The 12,192-nt window shown below is 33.7% G+C and overlaps 1 protein-coding gene across 2 annotated transcripts in view; it reads left to right on the top strand.

Annotated features, from left to right (window-relative positions):
• Positions 1 to 12,192, top strand: part of TRAPPC8 (trafficking protein particle complex subunit 8) — a 113,619-nt gene that overhangs the window by 74,073 nt on the left and 27,354 nt on the right. For both annotated transcript variants that reach the window (XM_054460307.2, XM_054460306.2), the window contains exons 17-20: positions 2,018 to 2,092; positions 2,519 to 2,645; positions 4,732 to 4,886; positions 11,547 to 11,989. In XM_054460307.2, coding sequence (XP_054316282.2) covers positions 2,018 to 2,092; positions 2,519 to 2,645; positions 4,732 to 4,886; positions 11,547 to 11,989 — 800 coding nt within the window. The remainder of the gene's footprint in view (positions 1 to 2,017; positions 2,093 to 2,518; positions 2,646 to 4,731; positions 4,887 to 11,546; positions 11,990 to 12,192) is intronic.

Genomic DNA, 12,192 nt, shown 5'->3' with positions numbered 1-12,192 from the left:
TAGGGCATGAAGTGAAGATTTTAGGGAAAAGTATTGTAGTGCCCTGCTGGTTTCATAAAAGTTCATACCAATGAGCTTCTTACTAAGCAGCATATGGGTTTGGGTGTCTCATCTTTATGACAGTAAGCAGTATTACTTAAAAACTTTGTTGATTTGATATTTTTAAAATGCCATCTTAACTGTTTTATTTTCCATGTCATTGATTGCTGGTAAAGTTGAAACTCTTTGTTTTTCCTCTTTTGTGAATTGCCTATTCGAAACTTCATTTATATTTTTTTCTTTTCATTTCCATGTCTAATAAGTCCTTTATGTATCTAAGATACTTAATTTTGAAGCAGAAATGATGTGGCCAAATAGTTTCTTTATTAATACCCACCTGACTATAAATGAAATAACTTTAATTTATTAGTTTATTCACCAGTATCTATTATATAACTTGCTTTTTTTATACTCCCTTGCTAAATGCTTTAATAATGTGGCAAAAAAAAAAAAAAAAAAGGATTTTGGAACTGGGAAATACCCCAGCATTTTGGTGCTCAAGTGTTTTGATTTTTTCAAGATTGCCTTATTTTAAGTCTTGCTCTAGCTTAGGCAACACAGTGAAACCCCCATCTCTACAAAAATTTAAAAATTAGCCAGATGTGGTGGTACACATCTATAGTCCCAGCTACCTGGGAGGCTGAGGTGGGAGGATTGCTTGAGTCTGGGAACATGCTGCAGTGAGCTGAGGTCATGCCATTGTACTCCAGCCTGGAAGACAGAGCAAGATCTTGTCTCAAAAAAAACCATAAAACAAGTAAACAAACAATAAAATTAAATAAATAAGTCTTGCTGGTTAAATTTGTTGAAGATATTTTGTATTATTTATATTCATTGTTAATAATTTGAATAAGATTTCCCAGGCTGTATTCTGACTTGAATTTTAGCAACTTCTGCAATTTTTCTAGTCTTTTGGGTGCCTGGAATACTCATTAGAAGAGTATGAGCAGTTAAACTTGGAAACGTTTTTTAAAAAGATTTATTAGCTTTTTAAGTGTATTAGTCTGTTCAATATGGGAGATTTTAAAGGAGGTTTAAAGTAAATATTTTCATTTGTATGATGAAGTATTTCTTAAAATAATATTTTTCTATAAATTTCAAACTCTTTGGATTTTTTCATGACTAAGAAATGAAGAAAATGGACTAAGATGGTGATGGACTAAGATACTGAACTGGAATGTAGGGAGTTTTTTGTTTCTTGTGCTAAATAATGTCATGGTAAAAGTATATAATAGTGTTTATGAGGATCAGGTTTATCTCCAGTATGAGCCAATTAGCTCTGCTTTGCTACATGACCAGAGAAATGTCATTGCTTTGGGGGAAACAGGCCTTTTTCCCCTCTCTCCCACTGCTCTTATTGTCTACCTGTCTTTCTTTATCATGCTTAGCCCACCATTACCTTTTCTATGTGATTGACCAATTTTGAAAAAGAGGCTGGTCAGAGCAAAAGAAGAAATTTGCTGTTATTGTAAGATTAAATTAAATGACCATTTGGCCATTGTTGACTATGAGCAGCTAGGTATTTTCTCTCAGGGTTTTATTATCTTGGTGGCGGCATCTTTGATATGCTCCCCTGTTTTGAAACAGAGTCTCGCTCTGTCACCCAGGCTGGAGTGCAGTGGCACCATCTTGACTCACTGCAACCTCCACCTCCCGGGTTCAAGCGGTTCTCCTGCCTCAGCCTCTTGAGTAGCTTGGATTACAGGCGTGTGGATAGTGGCATCTTTGAACCGATTGCTTATCCTTCTCAGTTGAGTTGGACTGAACAAAATGAAAAAAATATATATTGAGTGCCTACTGCAGCCTGGGTATACTCTAGGTGTGGAAATAAAAACACTTTGTGTAGAGCTTAGCATGTGGTAAAAACCAAGTAAATGCAGACTTTAGTGTTATTGTTTTGAAGTATTGATATATAGGAGTGTTAGTAATCTGATACTTTGTTCATTAGAATGTATAATTTATGAAATTTATTTTTTAGATTACAAGTGAACCTGAAATGATTGGAACTGAAGTTATTTCAGAATTCTTAATTAATGGCGAAGAATCAAAAGTGGTAATTATTTTATTATTTCTCTGCTTTATGCCTTTCTGAAAGTAAGGTGAAAACAAATTTTTAAATAATCTTTATTCAGTTTATTTTATATTCTAGTTTTCTTAAGAACTAAAATTTGGAAGATTAGGAAATAGGAATTGCTCAGGAGGAAATTGGTGGTTTGCAGTGGTCTTTGATTTGTTAGTTTCCTGAGAAGCCTGTTGCTTTCTTCTTGATATGCTTTTTATGAAAAGTTATTATTGAGGGTTTAGGCCTATAATTGTTAAATTTAGAGATTTTCTTTTGAAGAAGATGCTTTTCATAAATTAATTGGCATTTTAAAAGTTCAGGTCATGAGTTTATGTTTTTGCAACATTATGGAATTAGGTATTGTGCTATTTAAGATATTATGAAAGCATAATAAGAGTGACTTAAATATCTCCACAGGCAAGACTAAAGCTCTTTCCCCATCACATAGGGGAGCTGCATATTCTGGGAGTTGTTTATAATCTTGGCACTATTCAGGGCTCTATGACAGTAGATGGCATTGGTGTTCTTCCCGGATGTCACACAGGTAAAGGCTATAGCATTGGTAAACAATTAGAAAACTTTCTTAAATCATTCCATAGAATAAAATGAACAAAAATGAGGTATTTTCTAAATAGGTTTAATGTATTGTTAAGTAAAGACATTTAGCCAGATGTAAGAATGACAAATTTAGATTATTTTAACCTCTAACATCATCTCTAGCATCAAAAATAAACAACTTGATTCCCTTCTGATATATTTTCTTTTGTTAATTTTTAGACTGTATGTATTTTTTTCTGTTACTGATCCAAATTTAGTAAATTCTAACCAAATAAATTCTAACCATTGATTGTCTGCTGCCAATATAAAAACCATCTTAATATGTTCTATTTTTTGAATATTTACTTTTTATAAAACATGGAACAAATTAAAGACCTATGTTTTCACATCACTGGATATTAAATACCTTAAGTTGTATATTCTGTCTTGAAAGAAAGAGTAGGGCTTTAGTGTTAATCTGATATTCTTGGTCCACTATACAGTATATTCTACACATTTTTGAAGAGTAAAACTACACGATATGTGCATTTAACATAGTTTTCTTTGTTTCTTAAACTCAGGGAACCCTTCAAGATTTAACATTACCATGTAATTACTGTATGTAGTTATTTGAGTTTAAGTTAAAAAGATGCTAGGAGAGGGAGTTTACCATGAAACTTCCTACTTCTGGCTCATTTAAATAGATATGTCTTATTTTACAACAAATTAAGTTGAATAGTCTTGACAAACATGAATTTAACATTTACAAAAGCTGATTATTAACATTGAGAAAGTGGAAACACTTGGAAAATTTGTTGGTTCTTTTAACTTTCAATTAAATATACTTGCCTGAGTATCTAGGATAATTCAGTACACCATTTAAGAAAAATAAGTGAAATGAATCCATAGAAACTAAAAACATTTTACTAAAGAAAAAAATTTGCACTAAAATTGAGTAAGGTATTCTGCATTTTAGTACTGTATTTGTATTTTTTGGTTGACAAGTACCAGACAAGGTTTATTTATAATTTATATCATTTATAATTTAAATTATTTATAATTTTAAAATGCTAATTTATTGCATTTTTAAAGCAAGATAACTGGATATTAAGAGCTTTTTGAATCTCCTTTCTTTTCCCACTTGTATGTAACCAGGATCTTAATCTAGTACACAAATTTATGGTTGTCAGTAAAATATAGGTAGTTGTTTTATTTAAGGCACCAAATATATGCATTAAAATACTTTATATGTTATTGTATAATATTAATGGGAAGAGACTCTGAATTAACTGTTAAAATCCTATCTTCTAAGCAGAGTTTTCGTGATTTAGTGTAGCTCATTATTATGTAAAATGCTAATAAGGATTTGGGTCACATGAAGTGTGGGAATCAATACATTTTATATCTGGCTTGAGATTATTACAGTGACCTTCAGCACATTAAAGGCTTTAAGTAGTCCTGCAAGAAAGATAGTTGTATACTCTAGCTTTTTTCACACATACATGCACTATTTTTTCACACATACATGCACTACATGGAGGCTTTTGGGAAAAATTTCACATGAATATTAAATAAGTTTAATTTTGAGAAAACTATTTAATTTTCTTTGTGCAGTCTCTTGAGAAGATTCAGTTATTTATATTCCAGACATAATTCAAATTAGTGTATATATTTGAATATCAGTAAAAGTAAAAAGTTGACCTTTTCATTGTTTTCCACTTCTTTTCTTTGTGAATAGATACCCGTTCTCATGGCCTAAATTAAATTGTTGGACCTAAGATAGTTACTCTCAGGTTTTGTTAGTTAATAGGCACATGGTTAAATACAGATTTCAGAGGGCTTCTTATTGAGTAATGTGTAGTCTTTTTTTGCAAAGTAAATCTAAAACCAAGTGAGAAATTAAGTAGCATACCTTAGTTGGTGTTAAACGTGGAATGAAAATATACTAAATTCTTTGATTAATCATGTTAATCAAAATTGTCTAGGATTTTTCTAGAAATAATCTGAAACTTACAATATTCACATATTCAAGTTAAATTGATGTCAGTTAACATACCAAATTATTTTAGGGCATTGATTATTTTTTATTTCAGGAAAATATTCCTTGAGTATGTCAGTTCGAGGGAAGCAGGATTTAGAAATTCAAGGTCCTCGACTTAACAACACAAAAGAAGAGAAAACATCTGTTAAATATGGCCCTGATCGACGTTTAGATCCCATAATCACAGAAGAAATGCCACTGTTGGAGGTATTTCACTTTTTAAAATTTCATGGACTTAATTTATCTATATGAGCAAATATTTCGGGTAAATTAATTTTAGGCTCTGAGGTTTTTGATATTACATTGAACTATACTTTTAAATTATTATTAAGCTAGTGTTAAATATATTTAATTCACAATGTAAGGCAATCATGCAAATTGCCATTAAGTCATAGCCAGGCTATAAAATATAACCCTCAAAATATTAATAGAAATTGGGAAAAATACTTCTAAAAAAAACCACTCTGGATTTTAAAAATGAGTGACTCTTTTTCATAAGTTATAAAAAATAATTTGTGAATGAATGCTTATAAAAAAACTTAAGCAATATAGAAGCATCTGAATAAAAAGCAGTATTTCTTCACCTTCTTATTTTTACCTTCTTCCTATCCTACTTTTATACCATACAAATTAAAAGTTGCAAAAGATAGAAACTGTTGCTAGGTAGTATAGCCAGAGAAAGAGAAATGTATTATTTAGTTGAAGGATCTTGTTCTGTAATACTAAAGTATTATAATATTTTATAGAACATATATATTGTATAATATATAATATAAATATATATTTTTATATTTTATAGAACATATTATAATAACATTATAATAAAGTATTATAATATGTTCTGTAATACTTTAGTATAATACTAAAGTATTATAGAACAAGAAGTGGCAGAAGCTCCAGGGAGTTTAAGAGCAAATGTTTTTAAGCCTCTAGAAAGCATTGCTTTTGATATAACCCTAGTCCAGCAACTTTCAGTCTTTGAGCCACTTCAGATTTCAAGTTTCTAGAAGAAAGATGTGTCCCACTTTGGATCAGGCTTATACCTGAGGAGCAGGGCAAAGGTGGTAGGGTCATTGTAATGTAAGGGTGAAAAAGGCCCTTCCTCCCACATCCTCAAGTTATTCTAGTAGAGGGTTTACAAGGATAGCAACATACCTCCAAAAGTGCCAGTGATACCAAATTGCTGTTTATCTTTCCAGACTTTGCATTGTGCACTTATATATAGTTTTAATAATTATAGATGCAATCATACTACACATGTTTTATCCTGTACTTGCTTTTTGTCCTTAACGGCTTAACTCAGTCTTCTTTTTAACCGTTACATATGGTATTCTTTTATTTGGATATACTGTAATATATTTTCTTGCTCTTAATGGGTTTACTTCTAGTTTTTCATCAATACAGACAATTCTGCAGTAAATATCATGTATATATTTGGTCCATGTTCTAGATTTGACTAAACTTTAAAAATGGAATTACTGGGTGGAGAGATATATAAATTTTAAATTTTGCAATACACTACAAAATAACCTTCAGCAAAGCTATAGTAAATTGCACTTTTCTTCAGCGTGAGAGTGCCTGTTGCCTCACATCTGTGCCATTCTGGATAACATCAGTTTTTGTTTTTTAATGTTTGCAAATCAGATTGAAAAATGATGTTTTTATTTACATTTCTCTGATAACTGATAGGGTTGATCAGTGTTTTTTGTCCGTATGATTTTTTTCCCCTCCATGTGTCCATATGATTGCCTGCTTATACTCTTTTTTTTTTTTTTTTTTTTTTTTTTGAGACCTAGTCTTGCTCTGTCACCCAGGCTGAAGTGCAGTGGCAGGATCTCGGCTCACTGCAACCTCTGTCTCCCAGGTTCAAGCAATTCTCCTGCCTCATTCTCCTGAGTAGCTGGGACTACAGGTGCCAGCATGCACCGGCTAATTTTTTGTATTTTTAGTAGAGACGGGGTTTCACTGTGTTAGCCAGGATGGTCTCAATCTCCTGACTTTGTGATCCGCCCACCTTGGCCTCCCAAAGTGCTGGGAACTCTTTTAATTGGATGTTATTTCCTTTCTTCTTACTGGATGATTTTTATGGTAGTAATCCTATACGTGTAGTGGTGACATAGGTAACATACTCATGAAAATGGTGATGGGTGGTGTGTGCTGAGAGGTGGGTATTGCTGAACTACCCATATTCTGTCCGCATTTAACCCTTGCTTAATTGTGATGCCTGTAAAGAATTTTGTAGGGCAATAAAAAAAACTTATGGACTTACCCATGTGCCAGTTTCTGGTTGTCAAGAGATAAGGCTCAAACTTTGTTTTTTAGTTCCAGTACCATTAATAGAATGTGGGCAACTCATTATGCCATCTTTCTATTATATTAATATTCTGAAAGTATCCATACCAGGTTCTCTTTTAGATGCAGCCTATATGTTTGATAATATTTCCTTATTTCTTTCTGTGTCAGTACTATACTGTTGCTTTATCATTTTTTTTAAAATCTGGCAAGCCAAGTCCCTTTTATAATCTTTAATTTTTCTTCATTTTTCTTAATGCTTGTGGCATTTTCGTCCAAGCTTTTCAAGTTCCCACAATAATAATTTTGATTAGAATTGCATTGGTAAAGCCTAGGAGTTAAAAAGCTGATGATGAATTGAAATGAGTCAGGATTCAAATGTTATTTTAGGGCTATTCACCATTATTGTTTAAAAGTCTTGAACAAATGAACATTTTGTTTGGAATTACATATGTAAAAATTTGTTAGAGCTTACTTTCAGATGGGAAGATTCTGATCTATGTAGTCAAAATAAATCAGTGTAAGACACCAAAATATACTGTTTTTAATGATTCTGCTAGCTGCTAGCTTATGATTTTTTTCTCTCCTCCCCCACCCCCCCCCCCCTCTTTTTTTTTTCTGGAGACAGGATCGCTCTGTCACCCAGGCTGAAGTGTGTGGTATGATCTCTGATCACTGCAGCCTTGGCTTCCTGGACTCAAGTGTTCTTCCTGAATAGCTGGGACTACAGGTGGATGCCACCACACCTCGCTAATTTTTTTGTGTTTTTTTGTAGGGACGGGTTTCACTACGATGCCCAGGCTGGTCTCAAACTCCTAAGCTCAAGCGATCCACCCACCTCTGCTTCCCAAAGTGCTGCGATTATAGGCATGAGCAACCGTGCCCAGCACCTATGATTTTCAATAAGCCATATCATTTAAATATTCTTCAGTTATTAAGATTGTTAAATGTACAGATGGTTTTTAAATGCAGTGCTTCTCAAATAACATATTCCTATGAATAGAGGTTTACTTTTACATTGTTTAAGCCTCATCCCTAATTATCTGGCCTTCATTTTCTAAGTGAAAGTTTTTTCACTTAGGAAGGAAGCTTAAACCAGATATCTTCTTGGATTTTTAACTCTGTTGAACTTAACAGTCTTTATATTTACATTCATCTGGTTTTTGATATTGCTAGGTCTGTATTTAACTTTGCTTCTTGCATATCACAATTTTAGAAAAATTTTGTTATAGAGGCAGTTCTTGAAGAGGGTATTTTAGAGCAGAGGGCCTCTTATTCTACATAACAAAAATGGTGTTTGGTTGATGAAACAAAATTTGTAAAGTGAAAAACAAAAAAATCAGTAGATCCATACCCTAAACATTTTACCTTAATTTAAAACATACTGATGTACATTTATTCACCATTTCTAGGGGGGTAGGTTTATAGCAGAGACCTTTTCTATGAGTGCTGGTATGGGTTTCCTGGTAGGAGTTTCATCTTGTTTCATGCATTAAACTACATCCATAAGTTGCACTTTAAGTTTCCAGTTTTGGTTTCTTCAGAGTGAGAATCTAGACAGTTTGTCAAGTAATCTAAACACTGTGTATGTCTAGATTTTAATCTACAGATAAAAGCTATACTTTCAGCTACAGATGAAAGCAGTTTACACAATACTTAATTTATGTGAACAAGTTTGGGAATAGATAGTGACTCTTGAAAGGAGAATATGATGGGCATTATAGAAAGCCTAAAGCCACTGATGTTCAGTTCCATAAACATCACTCAGTATTTTCTAGTAAGAGAATAGGGAAGTTGGTTAGTTCAACAAGGTAGTATGATTATGATGGAAGTCAGCTAATAGACCACTTATTATATTTGGACAGACAATGGAAGACATGAAAACTAGTGAAAAAATTAATAGAATATTCCTGTGCCTAATATGTCAGAAATATTTTATGGAATTTGAGATGTTTAAGGGAATAGTAGAAGTAGTTACCCATCTATACTGTATGATGAAATAATCTGTAACAATATATATTTATCAAACAAGGGTGAGAATGAAAGTTACTGTAGCTCATTGAGAGAAGATAAAAATAAGAGTCATTTGCATACTACTATGTGTATAGCATACTGAACTCAAAACAGTGAGCTATGTGGATTAGAAATCTTTCCCCCTAAATCTTTTTTTAAATACAATTGTTTCTGTTAGGAATAATTTTAACATGTAGAGAAGCAGAGAAAAGAGCAAACTCCTTTAATTTCTTACTGTACAAGCACTATTATATGTATGTATCATTCAACTAGACCATTTGATTTGTGTCTAGTCATTTTCTGTTACAGGCAAAGCCACAATGAATAATCCTAAGCATGTCATTTTGTACTCATACATGTATATCTTTAGGATAAATTAGAAGTGAGGTAGTGAGTTCTTGGTCTTGTTTTCCATTTATATTTGACGCTATCACAAATATCAACGATTTAAAAGGACTTTCAGCAACTGAGCATTTGAAGTAAAGGCTAAATGTACTTGTTCTTTTTTTTTTTTTTGAGACGGAGTCTTGCTCTGTCACCCAGGCTGGAGTGCAAGTGGCGCAACCTTGGCTCACTGCAACCTCCACCTCCCAGGTTCAAGTAATTCTCTTGCCTCAGCCTCCTGAGTAGCTGGGATTACAGGTGCGCACCACCATGCCTGGCTAATTTTTGCATTTTTAGTAGAGACGGGGCTTCACCATGTTGGTCAGGCTGGTCTCAAACTCCTGACCTCGTGATCTGCCCACCTCCCAAAGTGCTGGGATTACAGGCGTGAGCCACTGCCCCCAGCCTTGTTCTTCTTAAAGAGTCAAAATAGTATATTTAGTAAACCTGTGTTCTGAAGGTACATGTGATCCTATACATAGTTGGTACCACTGGTCTTTTATGTGTTCTATCACTGTTACCATTTTACCAATGCTGTAACCTTCTTGATGGTATCTAGGTGTCTGTATGTATTTTAGTGTGTTTTTACACACTAAATACTCTATTTCACTTTTTATTAATGCAGCTGTGTTGGATGTAATAACAAAATTAATAATTCCTCCACAAGTTTTAGCTCGACTATAAGCTTGACACTGACTAATCAGTACAGAGAGTCAGTGTCTTCAGTATAATGCTATGTCTAGCTTATTTTTTTATCCTATTAAATCTATGTGCGGGATTTCTACATTAATCCCTTGTTTTCTCATTTATTTTTAAAGCTTCTAATGTCCCCAAATTTCATCTGATTTTTTTTCTTTTTAAGAATATGGCCATAATGAAGTCCCACTCACATTTAGATTCAAAAACATATTTTCACTGGAATTTCATGAAGTGACTGCCAGCTATAACTTTATTAGAACATTTCACTCATATTGTTACCTTTATCTTCCTGCTTGCTTAGATGTTAGTGTAGTTGTGACATTTAAATATCTGTTTTTTGTTTGTTTGTTTGTTTTTTGAGATGTGGTCTCACTCTGTCACCCAGGCTGGAGTGCAGTGGCACGATCTTGGCTCACTGCAACCTCTGCTTCCTGGGCTCAAGCAGTCCTCCCACCACAGCCTCCCCAATAGCTGGAACCACAGATGTGTGGCTCATTTTTTGTAGTTTTGGTAGAAACAGGGTTTCACCATGTTGCCCAGGCTGGTTTTGAACTCCTGAGCTCAAGGGATCCACCAACTCTGGGATCCACCAACTCTGGCCTCCCAAAGTGTTGGGATTACAGGCATCAGCCACTGTGCCCAGCCAGTATACTTAAAGATCTTTTAACTGCAGATAACTTACTGTATGATTTCATTCGCCCAAATTTCCATCTCTTTAAGCACAAGTCCACAATCCCTCATCTGAAATATTGAGGCCACATGTGTGTTGGAAATCAATTTAAAAAATTTTTTTAGAAGTGTGTGTGTGAAGTTATGTAAACCCCATTGCTTTGTGGCAGCACCTAGTAATCAAACACATTAATATTTCTTGCATGAACTATATTAATATCACACTAAATGGGAAAGACTATAAAAAGCCTCTATTAGGTCAGGTTTTGCCCCCACATGAGTTTCTAAAAGCCTGAGGTTGGAGTTTTTTGGATTTTAAAATTATGGATATGGAATCATAGATCTGCCCATTCTTTCACTTTAAAACCCATGGTAAATCTAGCATATCTTTTCATCTTGATGATATAGACATAAGTAGTTGAGCTGCTTCTTTAGTTGACAGTTATAAGGGTTATAAAACTGATATTTACTTCATATAGCCATGTTAAATTATTTTCAACTTTTCTGGTCCATAATCTACCAAGTTGTGAAAGTTTTGACGTGTTAGCCCTCTTGTGTACTGATGGTATACCTTTAATTCATAAGTCTAGAATCACTACTGAATGGCAGAGTAACATTCTTCTGTCTCATCATATTTTCTAAAATGGAGTCATTAACTGCCACATATTCAGGGAGATACCAAAGAATTAATGAAATACTTGTAAACCTTTAGTAAAAAAAAAAAAAAAAAAAAAGCATCTTAAAGTGTTATTCATTTGAGGTTCAAAACTTTTCACAGACAAATAATAATATTTTTTCCCTCCAATGCAGGTGTTCTTTATACATTTTCCTACAGGGCTTCTCTGTGGAGAAATCCGAAAAGCATATGTAGAATTTGTCAATGTCAGCAAATGTCCACTTACTGGATTGAAGGTTGTTTCTAAACGTCCAGAGTTCTTTACTTTTGGTGGTAATACTGCTGTTCTAACACCACTAAGTCCCTCAGCTTCTGAGAATTGTAGTGCTTACAAGACTGTTGTGACAGATGCTACCTCTGTGTGTACAGCACTCATATCATCAGCTGCTTCTGTAGACTTTGGGATTGGCACAGGAAGTCAACCAGAGGTGATTCCTGTTCCCCTTCCTGACACTGTTCTTCTACCCGGAGCCTCAGTGCAGCTGCCAATGTGGTTACGTGGGCCTGATGAAGAAGGTGTCCATGAAATTAACTTTTTGTTTTACTATGAAAGTGTGAAAAAGCAGCCAAAAATACGGTTAGTATTATAAAATTTAACATCTATGTTCAATGTATATGCACATATTCAGATAAACATTTTGATATTTACTAACGTTAAGAAATTACTCCTTTCCAGATTACGCAGGATATTTATATCTGAAATTGTCTCAAATAGAACTGTAAGTTCTAGGTACCCAAAAATGGAAAAATAAAATTTAATGGCACACATTTTTTGGTTGC

Source organism: Pongo pygmaeus, chromosome 17, assembly GCF_028885625.2.
Source record: "Pongo pygmaeus isolate AG05252 chromosome 17, NHGRI_mPonPyg2-v2.0_pri, whole genome shotgun sequence".
In the NCBI taxonomy this organism is placed as follows: domain Eukaryota; kingdom Metazoa; phylum Chordata; class Mammalia; order Primates; family Hominidae; genus Pongo; species Pongo pygmaeus.
The sequence above is the reverse complement of the archived record's forward strand: the minus strand, read 5'-3'. Positions and strand labels throughout refer to the sequence as shown.